At 40.3% G+C, this 21485-nt stretch overlaps 1 protein-coding gene across 2 annotated transcripts; it reads right to left on the bottom strand.

Annotated features, from left to right (window-relative positions):
* Window positions 1-6099: 6099 nt before the first annotated feature.
* Window positions 6100-13371, bottom strand: si:dkeyp-97a10.2. 2 transcript variants are annotated; one of them, XM_021309971.2, is made up of 6 exons: window positions 13052-13371; window positions 12472-12537; window positions 11422-11787; window positions 9107-9346; window positions 6863-6962; window positions 6100-6549 (listed from the first exon to the last, which is right to left on the bottom strand). In XM_021309971.2, exons 2-6 carry the CDS (start codon window positions 12521-12523, stop codon window positions 6489-6491), a joined length of 819 nt encoding a protein of 272 aa, XP_021165646.2. In that variant the 5' UTR covers window positions 12524-12537; window positions 13052-13371; the 3' UTR covers window positions 6100-6488. The 2 variants fall into 2 exon arrangements, with proteins under 2 accessions (XP_021165646.2, XP_012706876.2); XM_012851422.3 differs by having other exon boundaries at window positions 13057-13371.
* Between the last annotated feature and the right edge of the window lie 8114 nt (window positions 13372-21485).

The following is a 21485-nucleotide window of genomic DNA, read 5'->3' as shown; positions in this document are numbered from 1 at the left end:
TTTTCATGTAACGTTTAGCCAACCATTAATAAACCTTTTTGCCCCCGAAATGCCTTGCTATGTCTGTAAAGGTTAAAACATTCTTAAGACAAAATTAGAAAGTGAGTGGCTCTGAGCCGCTGATTATAAATGTTCAGTCACGTTTTCCTCTAATCACACTAAACCACTCATTCACCTTTTCTCAGGCCTTTACGTTCACCTTTGTGTCTGCATAGCTCTGGGGAGGAAAATCCAGCTGTGAGTAGCCGGGGTCACAGTTTGAGATATTTAAGGATCAGTCAACCGGTCCTTGTGATATGCCCAGAAATCTGAATGTTTGAGTCCACGTGTGTCTGGGAGATAACGGCGCGCTGTCAGCACGCGGTCCTGCTTTATTGATGCTGTGAGTTCTGATCGTACTCAACATCTGTCCCTGGATGCTGTTCAGAAACACAACCCAGTCAGCGCACTGACAAAATCATTTGGTGAAAAATCCACTGATTAGCCTTGGAACAGAAGCACACGCTTTTATTTGTTTCTTATGTATTTCTTAAGTTGAGTCATTTCTTGTTCTCTTTGGAAAAGCCTTTCCGGAAATCAAAGGGCAAAGTGCAAATTAACTAAAGTATCTTTTCAGCCAGACTATTTATTATTATTATTATTATTATTATTATTATTATTATTATTATTATTATTATTATTATTATTATTATATACCGTAATTAATAATAGATTCTTTCATTTGATTGGATTATACTTTCTACTTTTTATTTTATGTTTATTTTTGTCTTTTCCTTCCTTCAAGAGATTGCTTTTCCTCAGTTCTTTATCCTTTATAACTGATTTATTTATCTGTCAAGTTTTAATGGTTTTTTTTTTTGCGCTTTGTCTCTCTTTTTCGACCTGTTTAAAACTTGTTTTATTTATTTCCCTTCAAATCTTGTAATTATATTCTTATATATTTGATTGTGTTGTACATGATATTGTCTTTTGATCTTATCAGAAATATTTTTGATCTTTTACATTGACGTTTATTTCTGTTATGGGATAATGTTTGGACATTTTACCGTCTTTTTATATGTTTCGTTTGTCTGAGTTTCACAAGAGAATTTCCTCACTTACTGATTCACCATGCTTGTTTGATTTATTTTTCATATGATTGGTATTAATATGTTGTATTCAAAATTCTAGACGGTTTTGAAGTTGTTTTTCATGTTTGCCAGTGGAAATAACTTTGTTTTACTCATTTGTATGAATCATCCGCTCCTAATAAAGTGCGATTGGGTTACATAATTTTCATGCATATTTAAAGAGAAATTCATTTCACAAAGAGAATAAATCCAAACTGTTATTGTCTTCACAGTGACAGCTTTATGGCTAAAAACATAATATCCTTCCTGTTGGTTTTAGTGCTGATTAGACGAAGAGACGATCAGCAGTTTATATACCTATGAAAGCTCAGTACGTTAGCCTCATCAAGTCCTTGCGGCGTTCTTGGCCGAAGCTCAAACACAGCATGCTCAGTTCTTTTTCTTCTGATGAAGACTTCATGGGAAATAGCTAAAAATACAAGTATTTTACTGCCAATAAAAAAGACGAAACTGTTTTATCTTTAATTTTTTTCTGTTGTCCTGACATCATATCTGCCTTCATACTAAAAACTCCTCAGTTCCTCTTTAGAAAGTTATCTAACAAATCTAAATATGAATTTATGTCATCAGCTTTCTGTCTACAGAGAGTCTGCAGGAAGCTTGGGAGCATAAAGAAACAAAAAAAAAAATTGCAATTTGTTATCAGTATTTAGCAATAAGATAACTCTGTGGCTTGCTGCTGATTTCTGAGAGACCAAGGTTTGCGACTGTTTGTGACATCAGATCAATGTCTGGATAATGGCTGGGAATATTTCACTGGCCCTTCAATCTCCTTTAGAAGCATGTCTGGTCATTAAAGTTGGAAACTATCCTGGATATTTTAGTACATATTTATTATTTTATGTCCGGCTTTGGCTGTGCAACTTTTAGATTCTTCTCCACCTGATATATGAGCTCGCCCTGCAGCTCAACCCCCTCTGTAGCCAGCACTCAAGAAAAAAAAAAAATAACAATACAACCAGAAATGTGGAAATAGACTGGCGGCAGGGGGGGATTTAGCAAAAGAAATTAAATCTGATTCGGAAAACGGTTCACTTATTAAATATTGCCTGAATTTGCAACTGTTCCTATGTATGTCACATTTCTTTGACTGGGGATGAATGCCGACAGGAAACCGACTCCCACTCTGAAGCTGAGGTTTGTATTAAACACATTTTCTTCTCGTTTTCAGAATATTTCATCATTGTCTGCTCGGCACCGGGGTGCGCCCGCAGGGACCTGAAGATCTGATCTACAATCACATCAGTTTAAGGTTTAGCAATGTTATGGAGTATTTTACAGAAAATGCAGCAACTTTTCTGTTACATTACAAAATAACTTTTCAGAGAAAAAGAGATCTCTGGCAAACTCTCAAAAGCGCCTTCAAAACTTTGATGGCGGTTGTTTTTTTCTTTTTCCACTTTCCCCTCTAACCCAAAAAAAGCCTGTCGCTCTCTTGACCCATTTGGTTTCACTTCCTGCATGTGGCTCGATGGAGCACATCGGTAACAATGCTGGAGGTTAAAAGGCTTGAGAGCAATGAGTGCACTGTCGGAGTATTCAGTGCACGATGATGTGTCCAGCCTTATTTTTGGACACAACTCTGCGGTTTCTGGATCGACACCAGGAACGCTTCGTTCAGTTTGTGGAGCAAAAACAGCAACAGACAAAAAAAATAAAAATAAAATAAACTCCCACAAAGTAAATGTGCCAACTTGAATTCACAGCATGATCACAACATGCTTCCTTTGTATGTTCACTTAGAAGACTACAGCCTCTGGTGGGGCCATTCAGACCACTGCGACAGTATCAATGGCCACAAAACCTGCTTACATTTTGTCTCATTACATCCGTAACCTTTGATCTGTTAAATATGCCAATGTACTCAGTGTATATGGACCAATATAAAGTAATTATTTTATTTTGAAGTGGAAAGAAACTGTGGAAGGAAAATTTAAGTCTGAAACGGTTGGCCTCTTATGACGAAACCCCTCCAAGTGCAACATTTTGCCTTCAGAGGTCACCTAAATAATGGAGTCTATACCTTTGTTCAATTTTCTTACAATATGAAACATGGTGGTGGCAGAATTATACTGTGGAGATGCTTTTGTTCAGCATGGACAAGGAGGCGGATCCTAAATGACGGGGAGATGAATGGAGCCAAATGCTGGGCAATCCTGGATAACAACCTGCTGGAGGCTTCCAGCAGGTGGACTAAGGTGGTCATTAATTTTTTGGCTGGATTATGATCCAAATCATAGAGTCGGGGCTCGAATGGAATAGTATAAATTCAAGAAAGTTAATGCCATAACATGGCCTAGTCAAAGTACAGATAGAAATCCAATAGAGACTTGATTTATGTTCACAGATACTTTCCATGTAAAGTTGACCTACAGATGACCTATATATATATATATATATATATATATATATATATATATATATATATATATATATATATATATATATATATATATATATATATATATATATATATATATATGCAGACCTATATATATCTATATATAGACATATATAGATTTATATCTATATAGATATAGATCTATCTATCTATCTATCTATCTATCTATCTATCTATCTATCTATCTATCTATCTATCGATATATATATATATATATATATAGATATATAGATATATATATATACATACGTATATCTATATATATATATACACAAGTAAGAATAAGCTTTCAGAGATTCTTTAACTTCAAAGTCAGAAGTCTAGATTCACTGAGATTACTGTGCTGCTAAACAATATGGGGAGACCCAGAGGATTATTTATTGGCTTTACGAGCTCCTGATAGATTAAGTCACATATAACTCTGTCGAGGCAGATGACCGTTCACACTGAGCCTGGTTCTGCTAGAGGTTTTCCTTCCTGTTAAAGGAGAGTTTTTCCTCTCCACTGTCGCTTCATGCTTGCTCATTATGAGGGATTGCTGCAAAACCATCAACAATGCAGACGACTCTCCCTGTGGCTCTATGCTTCTTCAGGAGGAAAGTAAGAATAAGCTTTCAGAGATTCTTTAACTTCAAAGTCAGAAGTCTAGATTCATTCTAGATTACTGTGCTGCTAAACAATATGGGGAGACCCAGAGGATTATTTATTGTCTTAACGAGCTCCTGATAGATTAAGTGATATATAACTCTGTCGAGGCAGATGGCCGTTCACACTGAGCCTGGTTCTGCTGGAGGTTTTTCCTTCCCGTTAAAGGGGACTTTTCCTCTCCACTGTCGCTTCATGCTTGCTCAGTATGAGGGATTGCTGCAAAGCCATGGACATTGCAGACAATTGTCCCTGTGGCTCTACGCTCTTTCAGGAGAAGTGAATGCTGCTTGTCAAGACTTGATGCAATCTGCTGGGTTTCCTCAGATAGGATTTTTTTTTTGACCAATCTGTATAATCCGATTGAATTGAATTTTGGAAAGCCATGAATCATGAATTGGCGCTATATAAATAAAATTGAATTGAATTGAATGATTTAAATTCAGGGTTAGCTGTGGGCGTATTTTCAGACAATCTCCCAAACACGCTGCCAATATATGAGGAGAATTGCGTCCTTCCACCAGTCTGGCTCATTCTTTGGTGCATTTTTCAGATTTCTGAAGGTGCCACATTCATCTGCTCAAACGAGTCCACACAAGTATGAACACCACTACATTTTTAGTTAATGTAGTCACGTTTATATTTGAAGGTGCATTCTATCTCCTGAGGGTGGGGATTTGTTTAAGTATTCAACAGGTAATTGCTTATTTGTTTTCCATAAAATAAAGATAAAAGTAGTAGTTTTATCATTATTTTATGGAGCTGTCGTGGCATTTCTTTTTCTGAAGCTTCCAAGCAGCGCCGGCCTGAGGAAATAACAAACCTTGAGGGTGCTTTAAGGTCCTCTAGTATCTCCAAGAAGATATTTAATTTGTTAGAAAGTTGTGTTGACTGAGTCATAATTTTAAAGCTAATTTATTTAAATCTGAACTGGGAATTATTTTTTTTTACACACAAATGTTTGTAAATAGGTCAAGGAGCAATTTATTTCTATGGTTGCTTGTGAACGCTACGTCAAACCTGGTCCCAGCTGTAAAATATTAACGATTAAAAACAAAACCACCAGAAAAACAACAAACAAATGATCAAGAGTGGATAATTTAAAGGTAAGGTCAGCATTGGTAAATATTGGGTCCCAAATTGAACTTGGTTAAATTATTTCTATTTTCCATTTTAAGATTTCATACTTTCTAAACACAAATTTCCACATTTTTGGTTCCTGTTCGGTAGTACAGAAAAGGGTCATTTTAGAGGTTTTTTTTTTAGGCGTCTGTAATAACTTAAAATAGATCGATTTCAAAACCTATTACATTTAGAGTTGTCAAATCCAGTAGGAATAAAGATTTACTGCTCTTAACCACCGGTTTAGTGCGTAAAACGCTGAAATAAGAGGATCTAAAAACCAAAAGAAGCCTCACGATCCTCGTTTTTAAAAATTTGGATGCTTGTATGTTTATCTGTGGCATTTGTCAGTAACTGAAACCAAAATGATTAATAAAACTAGATGAAAACCAGAAATGTGATGTAGCAAATCTAAGAGAAAGGATATATGTCATGCAAAAATGAATTAAAAAAAAAGCACCTTTATTAAATTAAAATATTAATATGTTTGAGAATATGGAAAGTGTTGAAATTTAAATAATTTTCCTTATTAAATGTTCTTATTTATTAAATTCTATCCAGGCTTAAAAAATAAGAGATAAAATCAGATTTGGCACTTCTCCTGACTTTTTAAGACCGTGTATAGGAACCCTTCGCTCAGGTCCTCAAGCCGCCGTGGGCCGGCTCTGCTCCAAGTCGAGTGTTTCCTATTAGCTTCTGCTGCTTAGCTGTAAATCTGTGTGCAAGTATCTGCAACCTGAACACTGGAAATGAAAGAAAGCGAGAGAAAGTCGCGTCTAAGCACACATGAAACTCTGTGCATCCTTTTAAAACTTTCTATTTCCTGACAAACAGCAGTGTGTGCAAATAAATAGAACATAATGTTTCTGTTACATCATGTAAAGGGATTCCAGTTGAGAGCAATACAGCACATTTATACACAATTTGAGAAATAAAATTAAGTTCCATTGGAAAAAATTAAATAAAAAATCAGGCAAAGCAGGAGGCACTGCGGAGCCAAACATCCACTTGTGGCTATTTTCGACATTTGTCTGAAAGCAGTTCCCTCGCCACATTGTTCCCGTGCAGCGTGAGGTCACACAGGCCACAGGGCAGGAAGTTCCCACCCTCACTGTGCGCTTCATCCACTCTTCTCCTCTGAGACTTTTCAGCAACACCTCAGGACTTTCTCTTTTTCTTTTTTTTTTTCTTTAGGCCGTGTCGTCCGCGTGTTCGTACAGCCTCTCTCCTCTGTTATTCTCCGTGCGCCTCCTGCAAAGAAGTGTTCAATTTAGATCAAACAGCAGTGACAAACTGTGAACAGATTCAAGTAAAAAAAAAAAAAGTGACAATTGTTTTGTCAGCAGATGCAACCTGGCCTGTCATGTTGCATAGCGTGTGGGAGGATGCCATGTCGTATTTTTCTGTTTCGCTCTCCCCGTGCTATTATTGCTTTTCTTTTTTTATTTTCTCTCTCTCTCTCTCTCTCTTTCACTCTCTCTCTCTCACAGCATTGGCTTCATCTTCAGAGCATGGCCTGAAATAAGATTTGTGTCTGACACAGTGTTTATGTTTGCTCCTGTACCTCCACAGGAGAAATGCCAGCGCTGCTCCACACACCAGCAGCAGGAGGACAAGACAAACCACGGCGACCGTCGTCCCTCTGCCCCCGCTTTCACAAGGTGCTGTAAGCCAAGAAGAAGAAGAAGAAGAAAAAAAAAGGATGAAAAGGGAAAGCAAAACAAGACTTCTGACATGTCTGCTCTTAAAGCGCACAAAAGGTCCACTGTAACAAGTCTATAAACTCAGTAAAACAGAAGAAGATAACAGAAAGTGCCCTAAAATACCCAGACAGCCTTTGGATCATCCTGCTCTTTGGCAGACAATTGCATTTGTCTCGCCTGTTTAGCAGCTTTGCAAGCGGCGGCAGCTCAAGCAGCGACAGTGATTTATTGATCCCACCGTGGAAAATCCTTTATCAGAAAAAACAGCACAGTAGATACAACACGCAGGAACAAAGTGCAGCCAGGATGGAGCTCAGACAGCCACAAGGTAGGGAGTCTGATGTCTGGAAATCCATGGAGCAGAAACACAGGCGGACTTGAAATGAAACAACAAACGTATATTTGTATTCGCTGCCGTTCCTGCGATTTAGATCACAAACGCAAAAGTAGCCCTTTAGGTAAAACATTTTCTTCATACAGTCACTGGCGTGCAAAACCTTCCACATTTTGTTACTTTACAACCACAAACTGGTATGTTATGCACCAGACCAACACAAATAGTTCATAGTTGTAAACTAAACAAAAAGAAAAAGATAAATGGATTTGAAATCAATTAAAATAAGGAATGAATAAGGCAAGAGGGGGATGCTTTTGTATCCAGTCAAGACTAGAAACACATTTGTTTAGGACTGCATTCAACTGCACTAGTGAAACAGTCGAATGCATTTTTTTTTGTTTTTTTGTTTTTTTATAATCCAACTGCTTTTTCCTACTTGCTTTGTTTCTGCTTTATTTCCTGTATTTTAATCATGTAAAGCACTTTGCATTGTCTGTGTACTGAATTGTGCTATAAAAATAAGTTTGCCTTGCCTTGCATTGAGAGTTAACATCTTCCAGAACCATATTATTTTGTCCAATCTATTTAAAAGTTTATTTTAATGGAAGTTCTCCACCTGGGAGCTTCAAACATTTTTAAACCCTCCCTCACTAACAACCCTTCTAACTGCGCCTGCTGATGATGCAATGAATTGGGCTCTTATTCAAGCTAAGAATGATGTAAAAAAAATGAATAAATGCTGCACTTGCATTTATTTTATAGGAATTGTTGAAAATTCCTGTTGAATTTTCTTAATATGTTGTTTCTTAAAGTGATGTTTCTCAATTAAAAGATGCATTTATTTTACTTTTTTTGTGCACCTTTTATCAGCAATAAAAAAAGCAATGCATCTACTGAACATAATAACGTCATAAGAACCGGATGCCATTTCAGAGTTTTCCTTAAGCAGCAGTCAAAACAGACAAAACCGAAGTGGCAGCGATACTCATAACTGTGTTCGCTGCTACAAATAAACATTTCCTTCTCCAATCCAGTTGTTAAAGGCATACTATGCAACATTTTTCAGTTAATTAATGTGTTCCATACCGTTTTGGATGATTAAATGAGTCATTTCAGGTTGAACAAAGGTTTTCTCGGCCGCCCTGGTGGTCTGTGGGGGAAATACCGCACTTGCAATTGCAGGAGCCCTCGGCCCGCACACACAGGCTCAGAAGTCTCGTGCAAGACCGCGAGAGTCGGTCTTGCTTTACGGCGAGAACTCCATGTGTTTTTGCCCTGCCATTCACTATATGCACGCGCGAAAGCAACAACAAAGAACCGCGTGTTAACCTCAAATAAACATGCAAGCATATCTATTTTCTTTTTATTATTATTATTATTATTATTTTTTTGAATGTTGCCGGCGGCCGCCTCGCCAAGATAGCGCTGCGGGAAGCTTGATATTCATACTTTCACTGTGTTAGTCATTGTTTGTACTGCCGTTTTTTCCACTTTTCGTTGCGTTCACCTGTCTGCTAAACTCAAAACAACCGCGCCTGGCTTGATGGAGGAACCAGAACAGCTGAGCATCTTTACGACAGTGCACTTTTACTTTCGCCCTCTGGGGGGAGCCCCGCTGGAAAATCAACCCCGGTTGCATAGTATACCTTTAAAACAGTACGTCTGACCTGTGCAGCTTTAAAAATAAATATTTACAGTACTCAGAACTGCATCTAAAGCTTTTGAAAAGATAAAGAAGCAGACGCGCGGGTTAAAAGGGAGACCATACCTGCTGTGTATGTGGCAGAACTGTATCCCAGCCTGTTGCCCACCATGCAGGTGAAGTGGCCACAAATGGGAGTCATGGTCACAAACAGCATGCTTCCGTCCTTGGACACCCTCCCCACCTGCTGGGTGATGGCAGCTCTCTCGTGCAGCCAGCTGAAGCTGGGGTCCGTCCCCCACGCCTCGTGGCAAATCAGCGAGGAGTGAGACGTGTTGATGCTGACGGAGACATGATGGACAGCCTCTGCGGGGACAGAGAAACGGCGACGGGGTCAAAAATCACGACAGGCGAGTGGGTAAAAGCCCCCGAGCTAGATAGAAACAAGAGGTGCGAAGTGCCCCCCAGCTCAGGGCTTCTGGTCGTTATAAAATAGGAATAACGGCGCACGCCTATCAAAGAGGGTCCAGGACGAAGAAACCTGAGAGACGTTTAATGCTGTCAGGAGAAGCTGGCTCAGGTTGAGAGCCAATAATGAGATCAGAGAGGGAGGTATTGAGTCTGAAAATGGGATGAAGGGAAAAAAGTGAAAGCTGGAGAGCTACAGTGAGAGAGAAGTCATCTGGAGAGGCGAAAACAAAAAAAAGGAGACGCGGGAGAACAAAGCCTTTGGGCGAATTAAATTTCCAGTGCTACATTATTAAACGAGACGTTCTCTTCAGAAGAAAACAACTGGTTCCGGAGTGACATTAAGGAAAAAATTCGTTACGCTGATGATTCGGCTGGATGTGAAACTAAAAAGGCCAGAGTACATCAGCTGAAGGAGGTGAGCCGGTCCTGCCTCTCTGTGATCATTCAGGGGGATTTATGTGCAGCGCCTGTTTGCTGTTGGAGCCGTTTCAAATTGTCGCACTACAACAGAGTCCACAGAAATGGCTTCCCATCACAAACAACCGTTGCCCTTTACGGGCTTCAGCATCTGCTGACCTTTAATAGACAGTAACAGGTTAAGAACGTCCCCCTACAAGAGCTGCAACTATCGACTGTTAAAGAAACAAATAATCTATAGGGTTTAATTTGCAAGTAGAGCCTGAAGTTGAACATTTCATGTCCGTTCAGAGCCTATTGAATTCAGTGGCAAAAATAACTAAATTCACGTGTTTCACATGTAGATTGTAACGTGTGTTGTAAATCCGCCCTCACTATTCAGTCTTTTTTCAGTTTAATTCAATTCTATTCTATTTATGTAGCGCCAATTCATAACACACGTCATCCTAAGGCTCTTTACAAAGTCAAATTCAATCACATTACACAGACAGATTGGTCAAAAAGTTTCCTCTCTGAGGAAACTCAGCAGATTGCATCAAGTCTTGACAAGCAGTATTCACTTCTCCTGAAAGAGCGTAGAGCCACAGGGACAGTGGTCTGCATTGTCGAAGGCTTTGCAGCAATCCCTCATACTGAGCATGCATGAAGCGACAGTGGAGAGGAAAACTCCCCTTTAACAGGAAGAAAAACCTCCAGCAGAACCAGAACCAGGCTCAGTGTGAACGGTCATCAGCCTCGACTGACTGAAGGTTAGAGAAGACAGAGCAGAGACACATAAAGCACAGAAACACACATTGATCCAGGAATCCTTTCTATGTTATATGGTAATAGCAGATGATCTGCATCCCTGGATGGAGTCAAAGCTAACAGAACGTCAGACCAGGTGTACCTACTTTCTCTTATTTAATTATTTTTTTTTAAACCAAAACTTAAATCTACATCCCTTAATGCACTTTTTTTTACTGCTGGTCCGCCTGAATTTCCCAAAATAAAGGATATTTCTATTCCATTCTGACATGTGTAGGAAAAGCCTTCTGCTTGTGGAGGGTATTTCCACGTTTGCATTACATGGAGAAATGAAATAGTGCAGACACGTCGGACGACCTTCCCTACGTGGCCAGTTTTTTGCCCATGTAGAAAAAATATATTGCACAAAAACACGAGAAACATCCGCAAACATTATCATGACGTGTGAAACAGGCGGGAGAGTGTTTTCATCCTTTGCTTTTTGTTGTCACCGCATACAGCAACATGTGAAGTACATGTACTTCATTATGTGAGGGATGAAGGTTCATAATCATCCTAACTTTTTGAAATATCCCTTTTTTGGTAAAGGAAAGCAAACTCACATGCATGCAGAAAAAAGTATTTGTTTTTTATAATGACCTGACTCTGGCCAGATGGATGTGAGGAAGCCGGAGCTCGGCGGAACGACGTCCATCTGGCCAGAGTCAGGGTAGGAATGTAAGTTCCTGACCAGATTTAAATACAGTGTAATAAGCTGAGTGTAAAGCCTAATTAATTTCCTCCTAGCGCTGCCCGTCATACCGTACCGTACTCCCGGACGATGCAGCGCCCGGTGGCATTCCCTCCTGAGCCGTCCGTCACAGTCACCGAGTACTCGCCGCTGTCTGCTGAGGTGTAGCTGTTAACCTGGAGCGTCGTCTCCTGCTGCTCCAGGCTCATCTGCACATCTGGCCCGCCACCAGAACACTTTGGGCCTCTGGCAGGACATGTGGCCAGCGTCACTTTTGTCCGATCGGTTCCAGTTTCAGGCTCCCGTGCCCAGGTTATCGTGGAGATCTCTTCCCGGGGATCCTTCTGGATGCGGGCGGTGAGAACCAGCGTGGCGCCTGGGATCACGTGCACCGGCTGCTCGTTGACGATGTGCACCGACATGCACCAAAATCTACCCGGCCCTGGGGACAAAGGGAGGAGAATTTCTTACTGCGTGCTCTTAGTTGTCCGTTAAGGATCTCAAAAACAATACAAACAAGTTATGATACAACGAATCAATGTTTATGTTACATATATGCACGGACGCGAGGCCTATACTGTCTGTCACATAATGCCAGGTGATGATTTATGATGCATGTCACCCATGTGCAATCTGATAGCTGTCAAACCGCATCAGCATCCCAGCGTCGTTGTCAAACCCCGTTAAAGCTTGCACGCGTGCGCCACAAGAGCTATTAATCATTTGTCTTAACCTGATCCTCAGACTGTGGAGGACGAGTAAATAATACAACAGAGGGTTACCAAAGCAGGAGGCGCTTTACAGGAAGTCTCGTGTTTATGAGAAAGCGCGGGATCAAAAGTTTTCGACTTCTGCTTTCGGAGACGATTAAAGTGTTCTGCTGTGTCATCCTGCAGAGAGACCTTTAGCTTCTTTCTTTCTGAGTTTCTGTCAAAAATATAAAGTATTGGTATGCACCAAAATCTACCCGGCCCTGGGGACAAAGGGTGGAGAATTTCCTACTGCGTGCCCTTAGTTTGTCCGTTAAGAATCTCAAAAACAATACAAACAAGTTATGATACGATGAATCAATGCTTATGTTACATATATGCATGGAACAATATGCATGGAACAAACGCGGTCTTACACAAGAGGAGAAGTGGCACAACTTTCCAGCACAGGAAACGCTGCAGATCCATAACGCCTGCTGGTGCTGGAAGAAAAGAAAGCAGAGAAACAGGAATTTGACCAGCACCCCAACAGAAACAGCAGCAGCAGCTCATCGTTTCCTCTGTGCTCAGGCTGCCGCAGCGGCAAGAATAACAAAACATCACCTCAGAGAAAATATGTATACATACTAAAAAAAAAAAAAAACAATTAAAGCAGTGTTCATCACCATAACAAGTGGAATCCTAATGCTCAGTACATCCCTCTTTTTTTCCCCACACTTCCTGAATTTATTTGAGGAGAATCCAAAGAGGAGCAGCACCAAAATCAGGAGTTGGAACGAAACAGAGACGAGTCTGCTGCCAAAAACTTTAATTTAAACAAGAAGGCGAAGAAATGAACCCCTGAAGCACAGTGAGCACCAAAATAAAGGGAGAAAAAAACACTGATAACAGCCCAGGGACACAACTTGCACCCCCCCCCCCCCCCCACACACACACACACACACTGCTTCTTTGCAGCAAATCCAACCCAACAAAACTAGCAAGAGTGAGATTCACCTTACCGACGGAGAGATGAGACCAACAGTATACGGTGGCGGCTCTCGCCCCGTGTTCTCAGAGTGTTAAAGAGGAACACTGGTTCACACCGAAAATAGATTTACGGCCCTGAGTGAAGCAACAGCTCTTTTGGTTACATAATCAGAGTTCTCTCAAAAAGAAAAACAATAAAAAAAAAACGAGTGTGTGGACTTCCTCTTGTCTCCTGTGGCCCGTTTGTCTTCTCGTTAGGCCCGGCCAGCGTGCTGCGCAGCTGTCTCTGCTTTTAAACCCCTTTCCTCTCGTTTTATGCCCCACCCCAGCTTTCCAGTACATCCTGTCCTCCCTCCTACTTTGTAGTTTTTATAATAAGTAAACTTTCTACTGTAAAAAAGAAATAGTCCTCCCCCTTCACACGCCCACTTCTCTTCCTCCTCCTGTGACCAAAGCTCTGCTCCTCAGCTTACACTCTTTCTAACAATGCACCAATGTTCAGCTCGGGACATTCATGAAACTTTTTTTTTGTTGTTGTAATGTTTGTAAACAGAAATATAATGTGACGGTATTCTTTGGACGGGGAACAGACAAAGCCTCGTAAAATGGGCTTTGTACTCCGGGCCTGTTATTCTGCACAAAACCGTCGGGCCTGCACAACACAGCGCATTGTGTCGGCCGTGTATTGTAAAAGGGAAAGCCATACAGGATATGATTTACTCTATTCTTATTTCTTCCAAATATTGTTCTTGGAAAACATCTTCTAGCACGTAAAGGGAAATGCCGATAGCTTTGTTCCCTGGGGAAAAAAAATCGCACTAAATTTGGAAAACTTCTTCTGTTTTATCGCAACACTTTCAACATCAGGCTTTACGACATCAAATAAACCAGCTTTGAAATGTAATTATTTGCTCAGGTACGCGTGCATTTCATCCCCTCACTGAAGCATAATGATATATAGTATTCAGAGATTAAATGCCGCTGTTCCTCTCATTAGGAGGCACAACCCGGGGCTTAGATAAAGATGATTTGAAAGTGATCGTTGTATTTTTTTTTTGGAAGAGATTAATAAATAATCACAGGAATCACAGCTGTGGATCCCACAGAGCTCTTTGTCCACAGAGGAGTGTAGTTGGCAGGAATTATCCAGTGGGTGGCACTAATCTAACAGCTGAAGGACATCATCCCTTTTGGCCTTCGTACAAGCGGATATCACAAAAAGCTAAAACAGCTTCCAGAGGATGATGATAGAGTTGCGTTTGTGCTTCACACAAACACATCGTGGTACAAGTGAGAAGATTTTAAGTAATAATAATCATAAGAGCTAATGTGAAAAAGAAGAAATGCAATAAAATGCAAACCATTATCTTAAAATTACTTTCTACATGCGGTGCCGTGCAAACCAGTTCTTTCAACTCTACAACCCCAAACTTCAATTTATTGAAGTACTTTATTGGGATTTAATGAGAAAGACCAATAAGAATCAAATATAATTGTGATGTGGAATAAGAGTACGTGGGAGCCTGACATTTTCATGTTAAGTCTCAGAAATTCTCTGCTGGACTGACATTGACTTTGACTTTGAGCCATTCTAACACTAAGATGCGTCATGAGGATACTGATTGATTGATAATGATTGAAATTATTGATCTCACAATGGAGAAATTCACTTCTGCATCTTAACCCATCCCCTTGGGGAGCAGTGGGCTGCCACTGTGTGGCACCTGGGGAGCAATCAGGGGTTAAGGGTCTTGCTCAGGGACCCAGAGTGCAGGCGCTGGGGATCAAACCGGGTACTTGCAACCTTCTCAGAGCACAAGCGTGCTGCTCTAATCACTAGGTCAACAACCCTTTCGTTGTAGCTCTGACTGTTTTGCTTGTCCTGCTGGAAGCTGAACAACACGATGTAAAGCGTGGAATGAAAAAGATACACGGCTTTTCGAAAATAGTTTCCCTTCTGTTTACAAAAAATACACCGAAAGTATTTGTATTTGGCCTCCTTCACCTGGAATACAATCAGTTGCCTTCACAAGTTACGTAACCAATAAAGAGTCCACCAGTGTTTAATTTAATCTTAGTTTGTAGGACACCTATGAAAAGGTTCTGGTCAAATAGCCTGATTGTTGTAAATTATTGTGCTGGTTCAAATGGCAAGACGGTTGATAGTTGACGTGAAATGTTGTAGGTTCTGTGGCCAGAGCTGTTTACCTTGGCAACGTGTCACAAAAAATAGTAATTTTAGCCACTTCTTGTTGAAAACTTATGATTTTAACGGTGGACAAAAACATTAGAGCATTAATAATTGAGTTAATATTTATTTGTTTCGTAAGTGACCGTGGTAAACGTGGGATTATGCCTTTGCATTGTCCATTAATTTCTGATAAAGGACACCTCGTTGGGCATTTTCTCTTCCTCAGAAGTTTTTTTTCTTTTTTTTAACAGCACCAGTGGTTCGTTTTTTTTTTTCAAAGTAGAATTTTAAATTGAAAAAGCTTCTTGGAATGGAAGCGAAACGTCTTGAGCTTCAGAACAGAAGTCCAGTTGTTTTATTTTTTAACCTTTTTTGGATTGATCACGACCTGGATGACTGAGAATCTTCTTCAACATGTTCTCAAAGTAGACTGAGAGGAAACAGGGTTTGAGAGAGAGGCGAAGACATGCAGTAAAGGACCTCAGGCCTGAATCAAACCGGGGTCAGGCGCGTCGAGCACTAAGGTCTTAAATGGGTTGTGATAACTACCCCTCCACCATCGCAGCATGCCGTCAGACGTTTTTTTGGGGGAAACTTGAGATCAGAATACGTCACGAAGATCAAGGAACTTTACGAATAGCACAGGTGTGATGTTGTTCAAAAATGGAGTCAGGGTGCAGTGCCACCAAGACATGACTGTCCACCTAAAGTAGAATAATCCCCCATGGTAACTCTGGATGGGCTGCAGAGATCTACAGCTCAGGTGGAAGAATCTGTTGGTCGTGGGCTCCATAAATCTGGCCGTTGCTAAAAAAACATAAGGGATTTTGGAAACGTGTAAAGAGAGTGTCACGGCCAGACGAAAGCAAAAGCAATGTTTGTGGCCTACGTGTAGGGCTACATCACAGAGCGGAAAGAGACTAACACTGTACATCAGCTTTGACACACCGTCCCCACGTTGAAACATGGTGGTGGCAGCACCATTGCCGTGTGAATGACTTTCTGTGAATGATTTCCAGGGAAGAAAGCACGAAGCTCAATACATGACAGTCCTGGGAGTAAATCTGACAGAGGCTGCTAGATTGTAACGTGGCCAAATATACGCCGTTCAGCAGGATAGTGACCTTAAACACACAGCCAGAGCAACAGTAGTATACACGTTAGAATGGCCCAGTCAAAGTACAGACCTGAATCCAACTAAGAGTCGTTGATGTGGGCACCGAGGGAAGCTCCTGCAGAGAGATTTCAGCTATAAAAATATTTATTATAGATAACAAATATGAACACATGAAACTTGGCATAGAACATCTCACCAAATATTGAATCCAAGCAGTACTTTGTATGTGTGTGTGAGTGTGTGTGAGTCTACATAAACCTACCACAAAACATGTGCAACTTCAGATCAACTACTTGACTGAATGCAACTTAACCAAGCAACCTGCAGCCAAACAATTTAACACGTTTAAATTTATTTACTTACATTTTTCCCACACAGACACCCGACTACTTAGAATATCTGTGTTTCTGTCTCGCAGTCCCTTTGCACTTTATTTCTGGTTTACTCCGCATAGTCCATAAATGGCGAGCATTCAATTGGCTGCTGCTGAATATGAAAAATTAAAAGTTCTGGTCAGAAAAGAAGATTGTTTCTGTTCTTGTCACCTTGAGTAAACAAACGGCTGTGTCTGCTTTAAGGGAGCGTAAATGACCTCATTCACGACTGTTCACGGTTCCAAAGAAAAGTCTTGCTATTTGATGGTTAGATTTTTTTTAAATAAATATAGGTTTATAGCAGCAAAATCATCATTACGTTGCTGGACATTATGCACCAAGTGGCAGGTATATCTACAGACCACCCTTATAAACAAGTCCCTCCTCTGTAAGAGTAACAAAGAGGATCCAGTTTCAGACGGGTCCAGTGTTAGTTCAATCTAGACTGTGCTTGGGGTCTTTGCAGTGACATTGGACAACCAGGAAAGAGTCATCCTAGGTGTGTGGGTTGGAGGTGGGAGGATTCGCAACGATTTCAGGGCCAACTCAGGGTTACTGCCACTCAGCTTCGAATTAGAGATGCTCAGTCTTGTGATGCAGGGAGCTCCTCCTCCTCCCAGGTGGTCCCTGCCGCTATCACCGGGCTGACCTAAAACTCCGGATCAATACGACTGAAGGGGTTTGATGAGAGATAAAGAAGTGCTGTCCGCAGACACTGCCTGTTAATAAGCCTTTTCTCTAAGCATGTTTTTTTTTCTCCCATTACCTTGGACACCCTGGATAAGAGTAACATCTCTCTTTATTTTAGCAATGTTTCGTTTTTTTACCCCACATTTTCACATCGTCACAGAGTCCTCACCATTTGCTGTGAGCTTTAGCATCTCAGCCTCTAGAAATATAGATCTAGTGTGGGCATCAAGTGCAGTTAGCGTCCATCCAACAAGCGGAATATATTCTTGGCAATACATGGGGTGAGTGCTTGGTACTTGAAATAAAAATAGCTGTAAGATTTCAGAACCATCAATGTTGCCAATAAACTCATACTCAATGATTTTACTTTACTTCCCTGCAGTTATTTGCAGTTTTTTTAAATTTCTCGTGAATACACATGCACATTTCTTTTAGTCCGAGTATGGTAGTTTATTTTATTTTTTAGAACTGTACAGTATTATTTTCTTCTGTTTTAAATTTACCCTTACTGAACACTAATTTCTTTTTATTATTTTTTACCTTTGTATGAATCTGCATGCTTCCATTTGCATGTCACTTTGCTGCTGGTACACCTGAATTTACCCACTGAGAGACAATAAAGGATATTTCCATTCTACCAAATATGGCATCAAAGCAACTCGCTCAGTTTGCAAATGTTGATATCGCAATTACAACTATGATTTGACATTTTATAGAAACATAAAAGGAGGCAATCATTTCTAGGAGTGTGATGGACTCTTAGAAAGTTGAAAAGCAGGAGTCACAGGGATTTAAAAAATAGGGTTTTTATTTTAGCCCGTAGAGTTTTAATTACAAAAAATTAACACTGAGCTCATAAAAAAGGTAAAAGAAACGAAACTCCAGCATCAAAAATTAACTTAACAAATCATCTGCCTGCACAAAATAAACATTCTGACCTAACGACACACAAGGGTATACATAATGGCTGATCATACAATTAAAACACATTAGGGGTAACTGAAGACAACACAACACAACTACTAAATACAAGAAAACTACACAGCACTGTTAGGTTTGCTGAAAGTATACATTTCAAGAAAGAGAATCAAAAATATTAAACTTGAAATACAAATGTTTAGCTCAATGCAATTGAGCAGGGGTTCCCAATTTAGTATCAAGTGGACAGAAGCAGCAATGCTTGACTTGTGAAAGTAAATTTATTGGACTCTCTTTGGCACTAAGAAAGCAATCCTGCCAGACAGGACTAGTTAAAAAAAAATACAAAGAAAAACTATGAATGAAATTAGAAAATACAAACAAATTGACGCATAGTTTGGACTATGTAGCAGCCAAGAGTCTGTAACCCAAATCAAATTTCCTATGGGACAATAAAGTTTATCTATCTATCTATCTATCTATCTATCTATCTATCTATCTATCTATCTATCTATCTATCTATCTATCTATCTATCTATCTATCTATCTATCTATCTATCTATCTATCTATCTATCTATCTATCTGTCTGTCTGTCTGTCTGTCTGTCTGTCTGTCTGTCTAAACTCCCAGAATGCATTGGAGGTAAGAAACAAGGACTAATCATGATCACCGACCAAGATGTGAAAACTGTGCTGGTAAAACATCTCAATGTGTGCACTTACAAACTGAACGAATGCACTTAAACCAATGAGTAAATTTAAACTAAAAACCTAAAGTGTGTCATCGTAAATGCACAAACAACAAATGAAGGTGCCGGAGAGTTACACGCTTTCCTTTTAGTGTGTCCGTGGGTTTGGCCATCACACAGAGGAGCATGAGGGGACGAGGAGAGTAAAAGGAGAATTTGTTGAGCACCGGCCGGTAGAACCAGATCCACTCTGACTCCAGGCTCCCGTTCCCATGTTGTCCCAGACATGTTATCCCCTCAGTGAAACTCAAGCCAGGGGGGGTTACATAGACAAGCTTCTCATTGAGGGTGCAATAATGACCAAACAAAAACATTATTTGACTACAAGTCAAATAAAACAAGCGGTGGCATCGCCCCCCCCCCCCCCCCCCCCGCCTCATACGCCTCATACGTATGGATACAATGCATGTGGCTACTTCTGTCAAGCAATGTCAGCGGATGATTTATGGTGCTTGTCAGCCATGCGTGAAGTGATAGCCATCAACTCACATCAGCATCCTGAAGTCTGTGTCAAAGCCTGCTCAGCTTGTGTGGATGGACCACGAAGGCTATTAATCATTCGGCTTTACTCAATCGGTGAACTATGGAGGAAGTGTAAATAATGCAAGTGTGGTTATTAATGCGGGAGAAAGTTTAGCGAGAGCCTGGAGCATCTCTCATACTTACAGAGCAGTTTTAGCAAGAAAAGGATAAAAGAAATTAGTTCAGCACAAGTTACGATCACATCAAGGACACCGGAGAAAGCACACTGAAAACTAAAACAAAGCGCTTAAATCTAGACATGAGCCTGAAGGGGGTTTCTTAGAAACGTTAAAAGTTTGAATGGGTCTAAAATGAGGAGGTAATGTATTACATGTGGTGGCACAGGTTCATTCAAACATTTAAATACAAAGTCTGAGTTCAAGATTTTACAATTTGCACTCAGAAAATAAGACCAATGTGAAAATATCAGCAGACATAGGAAGAACAAAGCACATTGTAGCAGATTTTTTTTTTAAAACAAATATACTTTGTTTTCTAATTATTGTATCTGGAAAATAAAAATAAAAAACTCTCTCAATGCTTTCCTTAATTTCCAAGATTAGTGGATATTTTATCAAAGTCAGAATTTAGTATAGTCTTATAAAGAGGAGAACAGCATGGAACATGTCCCACACAGGGGTTGGTTTGCTCTATCCTGTTCTTTTCTGTTCTAACTAGACAAAATGAAACAAAAAAAATATATATATAGTTCACAGACCTGCATGTCAGCTTTTCTCCTCTGTTGAAGCAGTGGCGCCTCCAGAAATGTTTCATAGGGGTGGCCAGATGGATCCACTTAAACTCTTGGGGTGGCACTGAAACTAAAAGCCATAATTTCAGGATTTTATTCTACTGTTGTAGTAAAGCTGTCTGTAGAAAACTATCAGAAAGACTTAAGTAAACGCCTACTGATATATTTTGGTTTTTAATGTTTTTTTTTTGTTGGGATTTTTAATGTTCCAAATGGTCTAATGTGCATAGACCAATAACAGTACAGTTAACATTTTGAGTTAAACAGCAATTCCTTTTTATTGTGTAATTATATTTAGAATAAGGTGTACATTTATTAATTTATTGGAAAACAAAACAATTACTAGGGGAAAGAAGATACTGGAAGATACAAAAAAAAAGCACGATAGAAACTCAGTAAGAGCGGCTGCCTACAATTTACACTGGCCAGTGGGGGTTGCCAGTGGGGGTGGCCATGGCACCCCCGTGCCACCCAACTGGCCACCCCCACTGGCCAGTGTAAATTGTAGGCAGCCGCTCCACCCCCTGGTGGCGCCACTGTGTTGAAGTTCATGCAGCCCTTCATAATCAGATGATTGCACCTGTTGTCTGCCCCGTCCTTCTCCTCCATGGCTCCTGGAGCTCCCCCTCCTCCTGGCTCTGCCTCGTCCTCTCTGTTTCAGTGGGAGATGGAGTAAACATTAAAGCAGGAGTTCCCAAACTTTTCAGCCTGTGACCCCAAAATAACAATGGTGTTCATTCCCCTTTGTTTTGTTATGAGAAGTTTAATATTACGAGGTTAAAGTCAAGAAAATTAACAGAACAAAGTAGCATTTTTACAAAAACTGAAAGTGCAGCCTTCCCCTTGCGTTAAAATGCTGAATATTGAGCTTACTTTGGTTCCGGTTTCACAAATAAAAGAATACAAAATATTTTTAGCAGATCAGTATCAAATCATCTCACGACCCCCAAGAGGCGTCTCGTGAACCCCTGGAGGCTCCTGACCCCCACTTTGGGAACCTCTGCTCTGGAAGGGCGAATGTGGCCTTGTTGAGGAGTCGTGGAGTGACTTCTAAATCTGCTGGTCCAAAGTGGTTTGACTCTGCAAACAGATTTTAAAACGCAGAGACTGATCAATTTTACAACAGTGCATTGCTGCAGCGGCGCCAAA

The sequence above is a fragment of the Fundulus heteroclitus genome, chromosome 3 (assembly GCF_011125445.2).
Source record: "Fundulus heteroclitus isolate FHET01 chromosome 3, MU-UCD_Fhet_4.1, whole genome shotgun sequence".
NCBI lineage: Eukaryota > Metazoa > Chordata > Actinopteri > Cyprinodontiformes > Fundulidae > Fundulus > Fundulus heteroclitus.
The sequence above is the reverse complement of the archived record's forward strand: the minus strand, read 5'-3'. Positions and strand labels throughout refer to the sequence as shown.

Excerpts from the sequence above, each read along its gene's own strand:
- si:dkeyp-97a10.2 (XM_021309971.2), bottom strand. The coding sequence starts at position 12,523 with ATGGATCTGCAGCGTTTCCTGTGCTGGAAAGTTGTGCCACTTCTCCTC. Across the intron at positions 11,788-12,471 it reads TGTGCCACTTCTCCTCTTGT|GGCCGGGTAGATTTTGGTGC; the intron begins GTAAGACCGCGT and ends CTTTGTCCCCAG. Across the intron at positions 6,550-6,862 it reads CTGGCATTTCTCCTGTGGAG|GAGGCGCACGGAGAATAACA; the intron begins GTACAGGAGCAA and ends ACTTCTTTGCAG.